At 41.8% G+C, this 13,374-nt stretch overlaps 1 protein-coding gene across 3 annotated transcripts in view; it reads right to left on the bottom strand.

Annotated features, from left to right (window-relative positions):
• HBS1L (HBS1 like translational GTPase) overlaps positions 1–13,374 on the bottom strand; it is a 121,158-nt gene that overhangs the window by 19,743 nt on the left and 88,041 nt on the right. For all 3 annotated transcript variants that reach the window (XM_083176652.1, XM_083176654.1, XM_083176653.1), the window contains 7 exons: positions 11,675–11,922; positions 7,677–7,842; positions 7,041–7,158; positions 6,377–6,523; positions 3,299–3,373; positions 1,513–1,630; positions 1,147–1,215 (listed from right to left, as the gene is read on the bottom strand). In XM_083176652.1, coding sequence (XP_083032778.1) covers positions 1,147–1,215; positions 1,513–1,630; positions 3,299–3,373; positions 6,377–6,523; positions 7,041–7,158; positions 7,677–7,842; positions 11,675–11,922 — 941 coding nt within the window. The remainder of the gene's footprint in view (positions 1–1,146; positions 1,216–1,512; positions 1,631–3,298; positions 3,374–6,376; positions 6,524–7,040; positions 7,159–7,676; positions 7,843–11,674; positions 11,923–13,374) is intronic.

Here is a 13,374-nt window from a genome sequence, read left to right as displayed (position 1 = left end):
GAACCCGCGAGGGGCGGCGGTACGCGTCCTCCGACCTTTTCATACCCCCACTATCCACGTCAGCATGGAGTTAATTTTAGATAGTGTGACGAGCGCAGCGAGCCACCGAGCCCGAAGCGTGGCGAGCCCGGCGAGGGGTCGCGTATTACTTTACATGTATTCCGCGTGTGCTCGCCACGCTTCGGGCACTATATGAAATCAACTCCACGCCGACGTGGATAGTGGGGGTATGAAAAGGTCAGAGGACGTGTACGGCCGCCCCTCGCGAAACGCTGTGCTCGCCACGCTTCGGGTTGGCGTTGATAGTGGGGGGGCATTTAACATTGTAAGGACCCATTTGAGTGGTTGTACAATAAAAAAATCTTCTATCATTGCATTGTATGGCATACAATACCATACAATTTTTTATTGTACAACATCGCGCAGCATCGCATACCATATTTAGTCTTATGGTATACAATGCGATGGGCGCCATGCTAGGAAACAAGTACAGATAAAAGCAAAAAAATGATTTTCTGCACCTGATAATGTTAAAAAGCAGTATATGCAATAATATTGTTGGCTCTGGGTGTATAAAAACAAAGTGCTATGTTTATATTAGCAATACCAAAAAATAATAAAACAATTCAATGTTTAGGCTCTTTTAGTGATAATGGCGCGGTTTCTGGGTGGACAGCCTTAGTATTACCGTGTGTTATATAGGCAGTGTGTGTTGGGGTAGCTACCTTTTCCTTTACTACGTGCCAGGGTTTGGAGGATCTTGCTGCAGGATAAGTTCTCCAACGTGCATGTGAGTGTGTACAGTATGTATGTATGCTGTCGGTGTATGAATGCATGCATGCATGATGTGTATCTATGTGTGTGCAGTCTATGAAAAAAGTTAAACATGTGCCCACAAGGACAGCAGCTGGTAAACTTTAAACAGCCAACCCATGGCTGCACTTATAGCACTTGTTACTTTGCTTGTGTATAGATGTATGTGGTTTTGTGTTTATTTAGTCCTTATGTCCCCCTTGTCTTAAGTACCCCGGGCCCCCTGGAACCTTAATCCATCTCATCTATTTATTCACTAATTTCGGAGGACCACAAGCAAATTCTGTGGTTTCCATTATGCTAGCAATATGACAAAAGAAAAAAAAAACTCACCTTTAAAAACATCAGATGCACAGAGTCTAAAAGGTTTGTCTACTGAACGCTGTGGGGCTTTAAAGGAATCTGCATCAGAAAGAAATACATACTTTATTTTTTTATCTGCATTAATGTAAGCACAAGGTAAATCGTCCAATGTAACAGTCCAAACACACAGTTCATGCTAGAGTGATCACATAAGTGTAACATTCGGCATTCAGTTTTGTTCCGCAAGAGATAAGTAACGAATACGTTTTATGGTCTCATACTAAAATGCGCAAAATAAATGTTTTTTTTTAACAGCTGAGAACACTAACATCACTGGTTTGATGAGGTCTCATAGCACAAGGTTTGTATTTAAGACACCATCGCAGAATGTCTTACCAATTTGGTCGATAAGGCACATTCCTTTGTACCAACTCGTGAGGTCACTTATTTGACTCATTTCTGCCAGATTTTCACCACTGAGACCACTGGTAGGAATGTAAGACACATCACTGTCCTACATGGAGTGAAACAAACACCACTGCAGTATTGAACATTAAAAAAACATAGCAATTTCACTTTGCTGTTAAAGTAACTTTGCTGTAATACAGTATATGACACATATTTAATTGGTTTGTTTTAATTGAAAAAAAAAAAAAAAAACGATTTAGGAGTAATTGTCTCTGGCTTTATGCATACAATGTATAGAGCGCAAGCATCATAGTAAGCTTGGCAACATTTTCAGCACAAATACCTATGAATAAGCATTTTAGTCATCGTTTCTCGGTTATGACTCCAAGCTTGCAACTCCTAAAATGACAACTTGAAGCAGAAATTATAGACATTTCTTCAGCATTAACTATTCCGGTAACATGGTTTGGTTCTATAGAAGAAAACTAGGTTTTTTTTTTTTATCTAAACCTAATCAGAGCCCCCAGCACTCCGCCACCCATAATTCTCATAAAGCAATTACTTAATGCCAGCCAAATGCTTGGTCTACTTGTATATTGGCTTTAAGATAGGTGAATTGCTAGGTATGGGGCAGGTGGTTGGAATCCCCGCACTCAGCTCATATTTGATGAATCCAGGGTCAGTATATATCGCGGGATGCGGATGCTGATAACCACAAGACCAATATCCATCTAAGTCCAATGTATTGTGTGAAGCCCACTGATATGCTATTCTGGGTGAGACTGAACCCCCCCATATGCGCTCTCATTAGTGACTTAAGATTCTCTACTTTCCCTCTATCTCTTCTTCTTATCTCTTTCCTTCTCTTTCCTCTTTTGTTTGTATCTTTAAATATGTAATTTAAAAAACAAAATAAGATGGCTACTCAGTCAGAGAAAATTGGCAAAATTATATTTATCCTTTATTAATCGGTTGATTTACATTGTTGCAAATAATGACACTGTATGTGAACGATATGTACATTCTGATGCTTTATTTTGATTGATTTGGACTGATTGACCTAAATGCACAATGTCTGATTCGCTGTTTTGCTCTGTCTTTACTACCTGCAAAATAAAAAAACTTTATTCAAAAAAAGATAGGTGAATTGCTAGATATGCCCGTTAAATGCATCCTTTAGTCCTTTACGGTCTTGATACAAAAAAGGACTGCAAGGATGGCACAAAAAATGCAAAACTAATAATTTTGGAAATTCACATTCAAATTTCTACACTAATTTATTTGACACTATTCTTAACAAGAAGGGTACTCTATTACTCACTTAAGTTTGAGAGCAGGGGCCCCATAGCATAACAGCCTTGTAGGATATTCTGTCCCCGTGAGCCAAACCCCTTTTTCTTCATGCAGGGTGACAGTGGCACATACAGAGGGTGACCCCCCCTCCCCCTCCTCCGGTAACTGTGACAGCTTGCACTAATCCTCCACCCAGTTAAAGCTAGCAGACATCCAACCTCTTCAACAACGATCATCCACTTTCTGGCGGCAGTGTCCCGTCACCAATGCCCTTCTACTCCTTTACTACCAGTAACTTCTGGGCGGCGGGAAGCTAATAAAAAACAATAGTGCAGTGGGTTGCATACTTGGCTGGTAGGCCCCAAGGAAGCGCAACCCTTGCACCCTCTAAAGTTACACCACTGTTTGTGAATGTAAATAATATATTTCATATAAATAATTATTGTACAACAATAAAGAATTACAGAAAAAAAAAAGTTACCTTAAAACCAGCTTGCTTTAAGAAGTGTCCAAGCTTACTAGTAACCTCGCCAAACCTTTCTTGTTGCCAATTTACCTGAAAGTAATGCAACAAAACATCAAGTACTTTACTGTACATAAAAGACAAATAACCATATAGGATTACTGCATCATGAAATGCTCCAAAACATGATTTAAAGAATAATTACTTAGTATAAAATGATCAGATAGAACCAGAAAATCAAGTTGCGGACCATCAAATATGAGATCAGATAGTACATCTGATCTCATATTTGATGGTCCGCAACTTAAATCATGTAGTAAAAATGGAACAAACACCCATTTTATACACCACTGTCAACTCTATTGTTTGTAACTCTTCAAAGCCTATATCAAGATGTTTAAGATCAATTGGATCCAGGTGTTTTTTTTTTTTTATCAAAATAGCATCAGTTTTTCCAATGCAGTTTCGGGGGGGGAAAAAGTGAAAATGCATCAGCGAAACATGACAAAAAATTTCCAAAAAGGCACAATTGAATAGTGAATAAAAAATTTTTTAAGCTAGTGGACTGAATTAAAATAAACCTAAAAGGTAAAAGAGCTGGTAAGGTTCCGCAGATTTATTGTGAAAGGTAGGTTTGTATTGCGCTCTACCCAGGTGGGGTTGCGGATGGTGCAGCAGATTCTGGGTTCAGTCCACAAACTCTCTATCGGCTCTATAGGTTTCACAGGGTGAATTGCGCACTCATGCGGGTTGGGGTGTGTAGGTAGGGAGGAATGGGGACAGGTGGATGGGTTGAGGGAGTGAGGGGAGGAATGGAGGGAGGGGATGTGAAAAAGATGCAAGTACCTGCTGTTTCTACTACCATGCAAACGTAATGAAAAATTGAGAGAAACTTTTTACACAAAAATTCCTATGCAAGTATGGTACAATGTGGACAATGAGAGACAATGTATATTGCACATATATCATGTATTATGCAAACGTATTCTTCGTCACAATGCCGTAATAATTGCATAAATGGATGCAATTGTGGGTGGAATGGTTCGGGTGGGGAGGTGGGGCCACACTGGAGTGACCACAAGTTTGGGGTGGATGTATAGTCTCAGTGGGGTTGTGGGGAAAAAAAGTCAAGTTGATGGTATACGTAGTGAACCTGACAAGACAGGCAGAGTCACAGAGTGGGAAGAGGACACCACCAACCTGTGTTGATTGGAAACAAGATTGACGATATGAGAAACAGATCACTTGATTTCATTTCTGTCACTGAATATGAATGCAAACACATTCTAACATTATGGTGGAGGCTTAGACAATTAGGAATAATTTGGGCTATACATATACCACAAACATACACATTGTACACACACAGCACACTACAGACACATATATACCTAGTGCACCTCACGCACTTACACATTTACACATTTGACAGATTCACACAACACACACATACATAACACACCGCATGCAGTACAACACACCCACATATACTACAACATACACCCAATAACAGTACAACACACACCCAAAAACAGTACAACACACACAAACACACACTTAAACATTGCACAGATACACACACATACAGTTGTGCTCATAAGTTTAATTACCCTAGCAGAATTTGTGATTTTCTGGCCATTTGTCAGAGAATAGGATTGATAACTCACAAACTTTTCTTTCACTCATGGTTAGTGGTTGGGTGAAGCCATTTATTGTCAAACAACTGTGTTTACTCTTTTTAAATCATAATGAAAACAGAAACTACCCAAATGACCCTGATCAAAAGTTTACATACCCTGGAGATTTTGGCCTGATAACATGCACACAAGTTGACACAAACAGGTTTGAATGGCTACTAAAGGTAACCATCCTAACCTTTGATCGGTTTGCGTGTAATCAGTGTGTGTGTGTGTGTGTGTGTGTGTGTGTGTGTGTATAAAAGGTCAGTGAGTTTCTGGTCTTCTGAAAGACCCTTGCATCTTTCATCCAGTGCTGCACTGATGTGTCTGGATTCGGAGTCATGGGGAAAGCAAAAGAATTGTCAAAGGATCTGCGGGAAAAGGTAACTGAGCTGTTAAATCAGGAAAGGGATAAAAAAAAGATATCCAAGCAATTGAGAATGCCAATCAGCAGTGTTCAAACTCTAATTAAGAAGTGAAAAATTAGGGATTCCGTGGAAATCAAATCACGGTCAGGTAGACCAACAAAATTTTAGCCACAACTGCCAGGAAAATTGTTCGCGATGCAAAGAAAAATCCCCACTAACTTCAGCTGAAATACAGGACTCTCTAGGAAAAAAGTGGTGTGAATGTTTCAAGATGCACAATAAGGAGGCATTTGAAGAAAAATGGGCTGCATGGTCGAGTCGCCAGAAGAAAGCCATTACTACGCAAATGCCACAAAGCATCCCGCTTACAATACTCCATGCAGCAGAGAAGCTTCAAAACTGACAAATGGCCAGAAAATCACAAATTCCGCACAGTTAGGGCCATGGTGGGTATTGAACCCATGACCTCAGCGCTGTGAGGCAGTAATGCTAACCATTATGTAAACTTATGAGCACAACTGTATATATGTAGCTCACCTCACACACTTACACATTGGACAGAAGCAGACAACACAACAACACACACACACACACAAAACCAGTACAACACATACAAACACACAAAAAATAAATGCATCATACAGTAGGTTCTAAATCTCAGGAGCGGTGTGTTTGAAGCAACAACACCACACCTGATTTCTTTGCCATCATTGAGTATCAATGCAAACACATTCTAACATTATGGTGGAGGTTTTAACAAATTACAATCTTGGGCCGTTGGCACAGCATAAGATTACATTTTACAGCAATTTTGGAAATTAAAAACACCCCAAGGTTTTCCTGGGCAACGCCAGACGGGTCAGCTAGTACAAAAATATGGAAGTATAGCAAAGTGCTTACATAATAATCTCAATTGGAGCAGGAATGGATATAAATAAACTACCTCTATAAAGCATTACGGCTTTATAAATTAAGGATGGTAATAATGATGTCAGAAAGAACATGTAAAGGGTCATTCCAAAAAAGAAATAATAGAAAAGAAAAGCTACCTGATCCATTTTATTGACTGCAACTGCTAGCTGAGTTACCCCAAGAGAGCGGACCAGGAGTGCATGCTCACGCGTCTGTCCACCGGCTTCAAAACCCGCTTCAAACTCCCCACGACTGGCATCTACAACCAAAACGGCCACGTCAGCCTAGAAGACAGGAAACCGTGTATACACAAAGAAGCAATGTGGTGCTAGAACAGTGAGTTCACCCCAATAGAATGTCTAAACCATTGTGAAGTGTGCTTACAGCTGGGAACAAGAGGACATTACTAGTCTACACTGGAGAAAAGAGAAAAATCAACACAAACCCATTGATGTGTATATTACAAACAAAATGTAATGCTGAGAACTAAAATAGAAACGTGATAATGTACAGAATTGGACAATGTTGCCAGATTTAAACAAATGAGTCCATTCTAAAATTTGCAACTCCTGTTACAGAAACAAATGCTCTCAATTATATATACAGTAGTATTGCTATTGTTAGTTGCAATCCTAAATATATTAAACTGTGAATTGTCAATGTCTTTTTACACTGCATGGCCTCAATAAAAAGTTATAAAAAACATAAAAATATATGGATGTACTGTTTTGAACTTTTCAATAAAATGTTATTTAAAAATAAAATAAAAAAAATACATGGATAGAGATGCTCTCAACGCACTTGTGCAGCTCCTGTGATCATGTTTGGGATGAAGTCTTTGTGTCCAGGGGCATCCATCAGAGTGATCACTTTAGTTTTTGTTTCAAATTTGGTCATGCCTACATCCATAGTCACTCCTCTACAACAATACAAAAATAAATGGTTAGGGGAAATGGCAAAAGCAATATGTTTAAATAATACAATGATGATGGAGCAAACTGCTACTATTCAAGAAAGATTTAGGGATCTAAAAGGTACATACACACTGGGCAATTATGCCCAGCGTGTATGGACAGCGGGGGGGGAAAGACGCTCAATGCATTCACACTGAGCGACTTTCCCCCTGCCTGGCGCGGTGTCAGCAGGGGGCAGACAGCTTTGTATAGCGCAGCGCTATGCAAAGCTGGCCACAAAGCTGCTCATCTGCTGGTAATACCAGCAGATGAGTGGCTTTCCCGGGAATGATGCAGGAGCGCGCATCACCGCTCATCTCCAGGCCGTACACGTCTTTCAGCTCAAAATCGACCAGTGTGTATGGTCCTTTATAAACATAACTCAAAACACATACACAACCTTCAGGATACTGGCAGAAATGTTTCTAAATATATATATATATATATTTATTTATTTTTTCAGACAATGTAGATGACAGGATACCTCTGTCTTTCTTCTCCCGTCTCATCCAGGACCCAAGCATATGCAAAAGAAGCTTTTCCTGCTTTCTTGGACTCTTGCTCATATTTGTGCATGGTTCTTTTGTTCACGTGCCCCAAAAGGTATAACAGATGACCCATAAGTGTGCTTTTCCCAGCATCAACATGTCCTGCATTAAGGAGGGAGGGGAGGAAATAACCTGTCACTTATTGTAGATTACTACCTTTCATTTACTAATACATTTCTATTTTATTGCGAAACACGGGTCTAACTTCAAATCAGGACAAATAATATTTAAATAGATTAATATCCGAATTACTAATGGTATTAAAAGGTTATTCTTGGGGAAGTTTAGCTGTGCATAACATTTTAACAGAAAGTTAACAGGCTGGAAAAAAGGTAGCATGGGTTTCTAAACATGTCCCTATTGTACAATTATGTCCAAGGTGTTAAAAGTTGTGATCTACAGCAGGGGTCTTCAACCCGTGGCCCGCCAGTTAATGCCGTATAAATAATAAAAAAAAGAAAAGCCGTTAAAAAAAAAAAAAAAAACCTTCCCCGCTAGTCCCTTAGCAGTGGGACCGGCGGAGGTGGATGTGCTGGCTGGGGCGGGCGGGCCTGTGTGCAGACATGCCCATTGTGTATTTTCCTGACGCCAGCGCCGCGCACCCGTCCCGCGCCCTTTCAGAGAAGACATCCAGGAGTGACAACCGCCACCAGCCTCTGACGCCGCGCACCCTGGCGCCAGCCTCTGGCGCTGCACACCCGCCCTTGCCTGCTCCTTTCAAGTGAAGACAGCCGCCGCTGCCAGCAGCAGCTCTCTGCTAAGACAGTAAGATTAAGGCAGGTATCTTAGGGAAGGGGGAAGCCAGCTAGCTAATGCGGTGCTGACTAGGGGGGGTGGGCTCTCTGCAATGTTTTCTTTGCTGACTATGGGGGGAGAGAGGTGAGCTGGCTGCCTTTTGCAATGTTGTGCTGGACATGGGGTGGGGGGGGGGTGGCTGTTCTGAAATGTGGTGCTGACTGTGGGGGAGGTGGGGCTGGCAGTGCAATGTGGACCTGTGTATGGGGAGGGTGCTTACTATGGGGGAGGGGGGGCTGGCAGTGCAATGTGGTGCTGACTAAGGGAGGGCTGGCATGCTGTCCAATGTGCTGACTATGGAGGACAATACTAGGGCATTTTGTGAGGGACACTACTGGTGGCATTTTATGAGGGACACTACTGGTGGCATTTTATGAGGGACACTACTGGTGGCATCATATGCATAAGCAGGAGTATTGGGGCCTTATAGTGCAAGGTGCAATGGGCATCATGGTGTGAAGCATAATGTGCAATGGGCATCATGGTGTGTGGCATAATGTGCAATGGGCATCACGGTGTGTGGCATATTGTGTAATGTGCATCATGGTGTAATGGGCCTTCATGTTTATATGTCACTTTGCGGCCTTTAGACAGCCAACTTAAGCGTGGAAGGACAACAACCATTCCTGCGGTAATTAATGTCGAGTCATGCAGATTACAAAAGTGAGGTGGCAGGTAATTGTTTTCCTGCTAGTTCACACTCTTATAATTAGCCCACGCCCCTTATAATTACACCACACCCCTTTTTGGGAGCAATTTCTTCAATAGCAAATTATGTATGGGGGGCTGCATTTTTATTCTGTTCGCACTGGGACCCTAATTGTTTAGAAATAGCCCAGGTGCTGACTATATATTGGGGGCAGGGTTTATGTGTATGGGCAGCTGTGCCAACTATCTATGCGGGGGCTGTGCTGCCTATCTAAGAGCTGTGCTAAATACCACAGTAGAGCTTAGTGGCCCTCGGGCTTCGTTAAATTTTTTAATATGGCCCACACTGTCTTAAAGGTTGATCTACAGTATACCATAAAGCAACCTTTGGTAACAGGGGCATAAGTTCTTCCAAGCCACCAAGTAGCACGTTATTTATATTTTATTTATTATATAAACACATATGACTTACAGCAGGGCTCGACAAATCCCGGGGGCCAGGTCGCCATGGTGACCAGATTCTGCTTCCTGGCGACCAGATTTTTTTGCAGGGAGGGAGGAAGCAGAATCTGGTCATGGGCGGTGCCCGACTCCCCTTCTCCCCCCCAATTGAGCAGCGGCAGCGCTGCCCGCTCCCCCTCCGTCCTCACTAACCAGCGCTGCCCGACTCCCCTTCTCTCCCTCCTGCCTGACTCCATCCTCACTAACTAGCAAAAGTACATAAGATGAGACCTCTCCATCTCGAAGGCTGCAGGAACTTTTTTAAGCAGTTTATTGGCCAGCAATAACCAGGTGATGGGACATAGGATTGTTTCCAGCTTACTTGTAGGGGCAAATTTACTTTGGCTCCTAAACTTGTGTCCTGGCTCCTAGATTTTAGAAATATTTGTCAAGCCCTGACTTACAGAATAATATACTCTCGGCTGGTTTTAGCAGTTTTAAAAGACAATCCCATGCTTTTGGATTTATTTAGCAGTCTGCAATCTGAGACTGTATCAAATGCCTTACTAAAGTCAACATACTTTACATGTACGGCCCCTCCTTGATCTATTATTTTTTTTACAAGGCCTAAAACGACAATAAGATTTGTTTACCATGATTACCCCCAGGAAATACATGCCGTTTTAGATATAGTAAGTTGTTTAAGATATTCCACTACTCTCTCTTTTAATAGTGTTTTTATTACTTTCTCTTTAACTTATGTAAGGCTTAATGGTCTGTAGTTAACTGCTTCTTCCTTGCTTCCACTTATGTACAGTGGAACTACATGAACTACAGGTTGTCCCACAATATGGGACAACCTACAGAAACGACTACCTATTATATTAGCTTATATAGCAAAATTGTTCCTGGTTGATTTCTATATATACTTTCCTCATGACTCTCTCCACTCCACTTCATCCTAAACATTAATAACCATCTCAGTTGTCCCCTCCTCAACCATTGTGTCAGCATACCTTTGCTGCTAGCCCTTGATATGCCTCCCATAGCCCTACAGAGTCTACTTCAAACTTACTACACCCACCTATAAAGTCCAAAACCATGCCCCCCCCCCCCCCCCACACACACAAACTTCTATAATCTCACTTCCCTCCACAGTTGGCCCTCTGCCAATGACAGTCTCATACCCTCATAACAAATTTCCTCGTCCCACTTCTGCCTCTATAACTTCTCCCATGCTGCTCTATGTCACCGGAACAGTCTCACCCTCCCTATCAGATTCTGCAAAGCTTTGAAAAGGCTCTCATCACAAACTTATGAAAACCTACCAACGTTCCTTACTACAATTTATTGCCACATACTGACTCATATTTGGCTACCATTGATCAATGACTCCTAAACACTGCACCCATTAATTGGGGCTACGATTCATCTGATTTTCTAGCTACTTTGGTAAGTGCTTTATGTTCTGCAATACTTGTATATATTTATTTTTTACGGTGCTACAGACCATTTGTGATGCCCAATAGAGATGGCATAATATCAAAACTCCCTTTTCTTGTCACAACTTTTAATGTCCCTCTATCATTTCCCCCCCCCCCCCCCCCCAAGACTGTTGGTGCTCCAATGGTATTCTCACTGTACCCCCTTCTTTCTTTGATAACTACCTCAATCTCCTGCACTTTCATTAGCCCCCCAAGGTGGTGCTCTATTTTTCCACTTCTCACTTTCACTTACTTAATTCCTCACATCCAGTTCTATCATCTCCCTTAGAAATGCTACCAAACTCATGCATTGGATCATCCCCTGCCTTGACAACTGCATACTTTGGCATATAGCTTTTCCCTTATCCATCCTTGATTCCACTCAACCTAAATGCCAGAGCAAGACTAATCTTCCAATCTCACTATTCCACATCTACATCAATACAATTCCTTACAATGGCTCACTGTCCTTCACAATCCGATTCATAATGTTTACCTTTACTATTTCATGAACTAACGAACCCAATATCCATCACATGCTAAATTGTAGAAGAACGAAACATGACCTATTACTACAAGGTTGAGTAGCTGTTTTCCTCCTTGTCGTTTCTCCAGCTCCTCTTTAATATTAATTTTCCGTTTGGATTTTCCAGAGCTTTTTCCTTGGGATGGGGTGGAAGTAAGGTCTTCGGATACCTGTGATGTGTTAGCTGGCATGGAAGACTGCAGACTGTTGTCAGTTTCTTCTGCATCATCCAATACTTGACCTCTGGTACAAACAGTTGCATCCTGCCCATTAAGTTCTGGTGCAGCCCTGTTCCAAGCATAAAGGGAAAACATTTATTCATGTACTCTAGTAACAAACATACCGTAAGTGGATAGAGGTAAAATGGAGCTACAATAAGCCAGTGGGCAGCAAAAGTACAATATCAAACACATTTATATAGAAAAGTAACCTGGAAAACACATACAGTATACACATTTATCTCAAATGACAATCACTAATGTGCTTAATTATAAATTCGAAAATTAGATTAAATAAGACAACTGCAGCTCTATGACCCCAACCAACATAGAGCTGGAAACAAACATAAAACAGACAAAATAATACACTATAAGAGCATTCTTATGTTAATATTTGCTTAGAACTATTGCCAGAAATATTATGCATACTTTCAAATAGTCCTTTATACCAGGTTGGGTATAATATGCTGACGTTACAATGACCAGGTCTACAATCATCATGTAGACAGTGATGAAATGTTGGTATATTCTCTATGGTGGCTCAGTGGTGACTTTCTGGCGGCTGTAGCAGCATATACCAAGCCCCAGCCCAGCATGTGACTTGTGACTGTCACTTCCAGGTCAGACCTCCGATCCCTCCAGTGTTACGGTAATTTTTGAACTACCTAACTCTTGCAAAAGTGCCTGAGAATGTCAACATGTTTCTTGATGACATTGTAGCATCCTGCCTCTGTCAAAACATGTGCAATTCCCCTTCCATGCATAGGGTGTATGTCTCTGCTGTGGTTCTTCCACATATACAGATGGAGCCCCTCATTCAGCTCCAGCACTCGCCAGAATGTCCCCGCTGGCGAGCGCTAGCTGAGAGGGACATCAGACCGGGACTCATGAGCGTCTCACAAACACGTCCCAGTCACTAGGTGGCGGAAACCCTGTCTGTCTCCGGGGGAGTGCGGGGGGGTCGACAACATCATGCAGCAACGGGGAGGCGGCAGACGGCAATGGGGAGCTCCATCGGAACAGGGCGCACGCCCCCTTCCGATGGATGGCGGAGCCTGGAGGCTGGAGATTTTATCGCCAGCCTTGCAATAATGAGAGGGGCTCCATCTGTAAGTGCTGAAATACAGACCACACTATGCTAGAAGCACAACAGCAGAAAACCAACAACCCAGACATGAGAAACTGCATGGGTTTTGAAAGAGGCAGGGTGCTACAATGAATATGAATGGATGCTGAACTTTTGACTACACCCTTTATAGTTTATCTGATCTCTTTAAAGGAATTCATTTTCTCTCTCTCCTAATGGATGCTGTTCTCTGCAATTACAGTCCTGCACCAAAACACCACAGATATTCCTCACAGTGTGGACTGTATTTTGCTGGGAAAAGGTGTACTCCCTGTGAAATTTGAGGCATAAGGACACAGGAGGTAATGGATAATTAGATCATTTTATAATATAGTGCTCTTTCTCCAATAGGACAAGATGTTGAAGTACAATGAAGTACAAAAAAGCTTTTAAGAA

This window comes from Crinia signifera, chromosome 3 (assembly GCF_055691185.1).
Source record: "Crinia signifera chromosome 3, ASM5569118v1, whole genome shotgun sequence".
NCBI lineage: Eukaryota > Metazoa > Chordata > Amphibia > Anura > Myobatrachidae > Crinia > Crinia signifera.
Note: the sequence above shows the minus strand (reverse complement) of the source record. Positions and strands in the feature narration are given on the sequence as shown.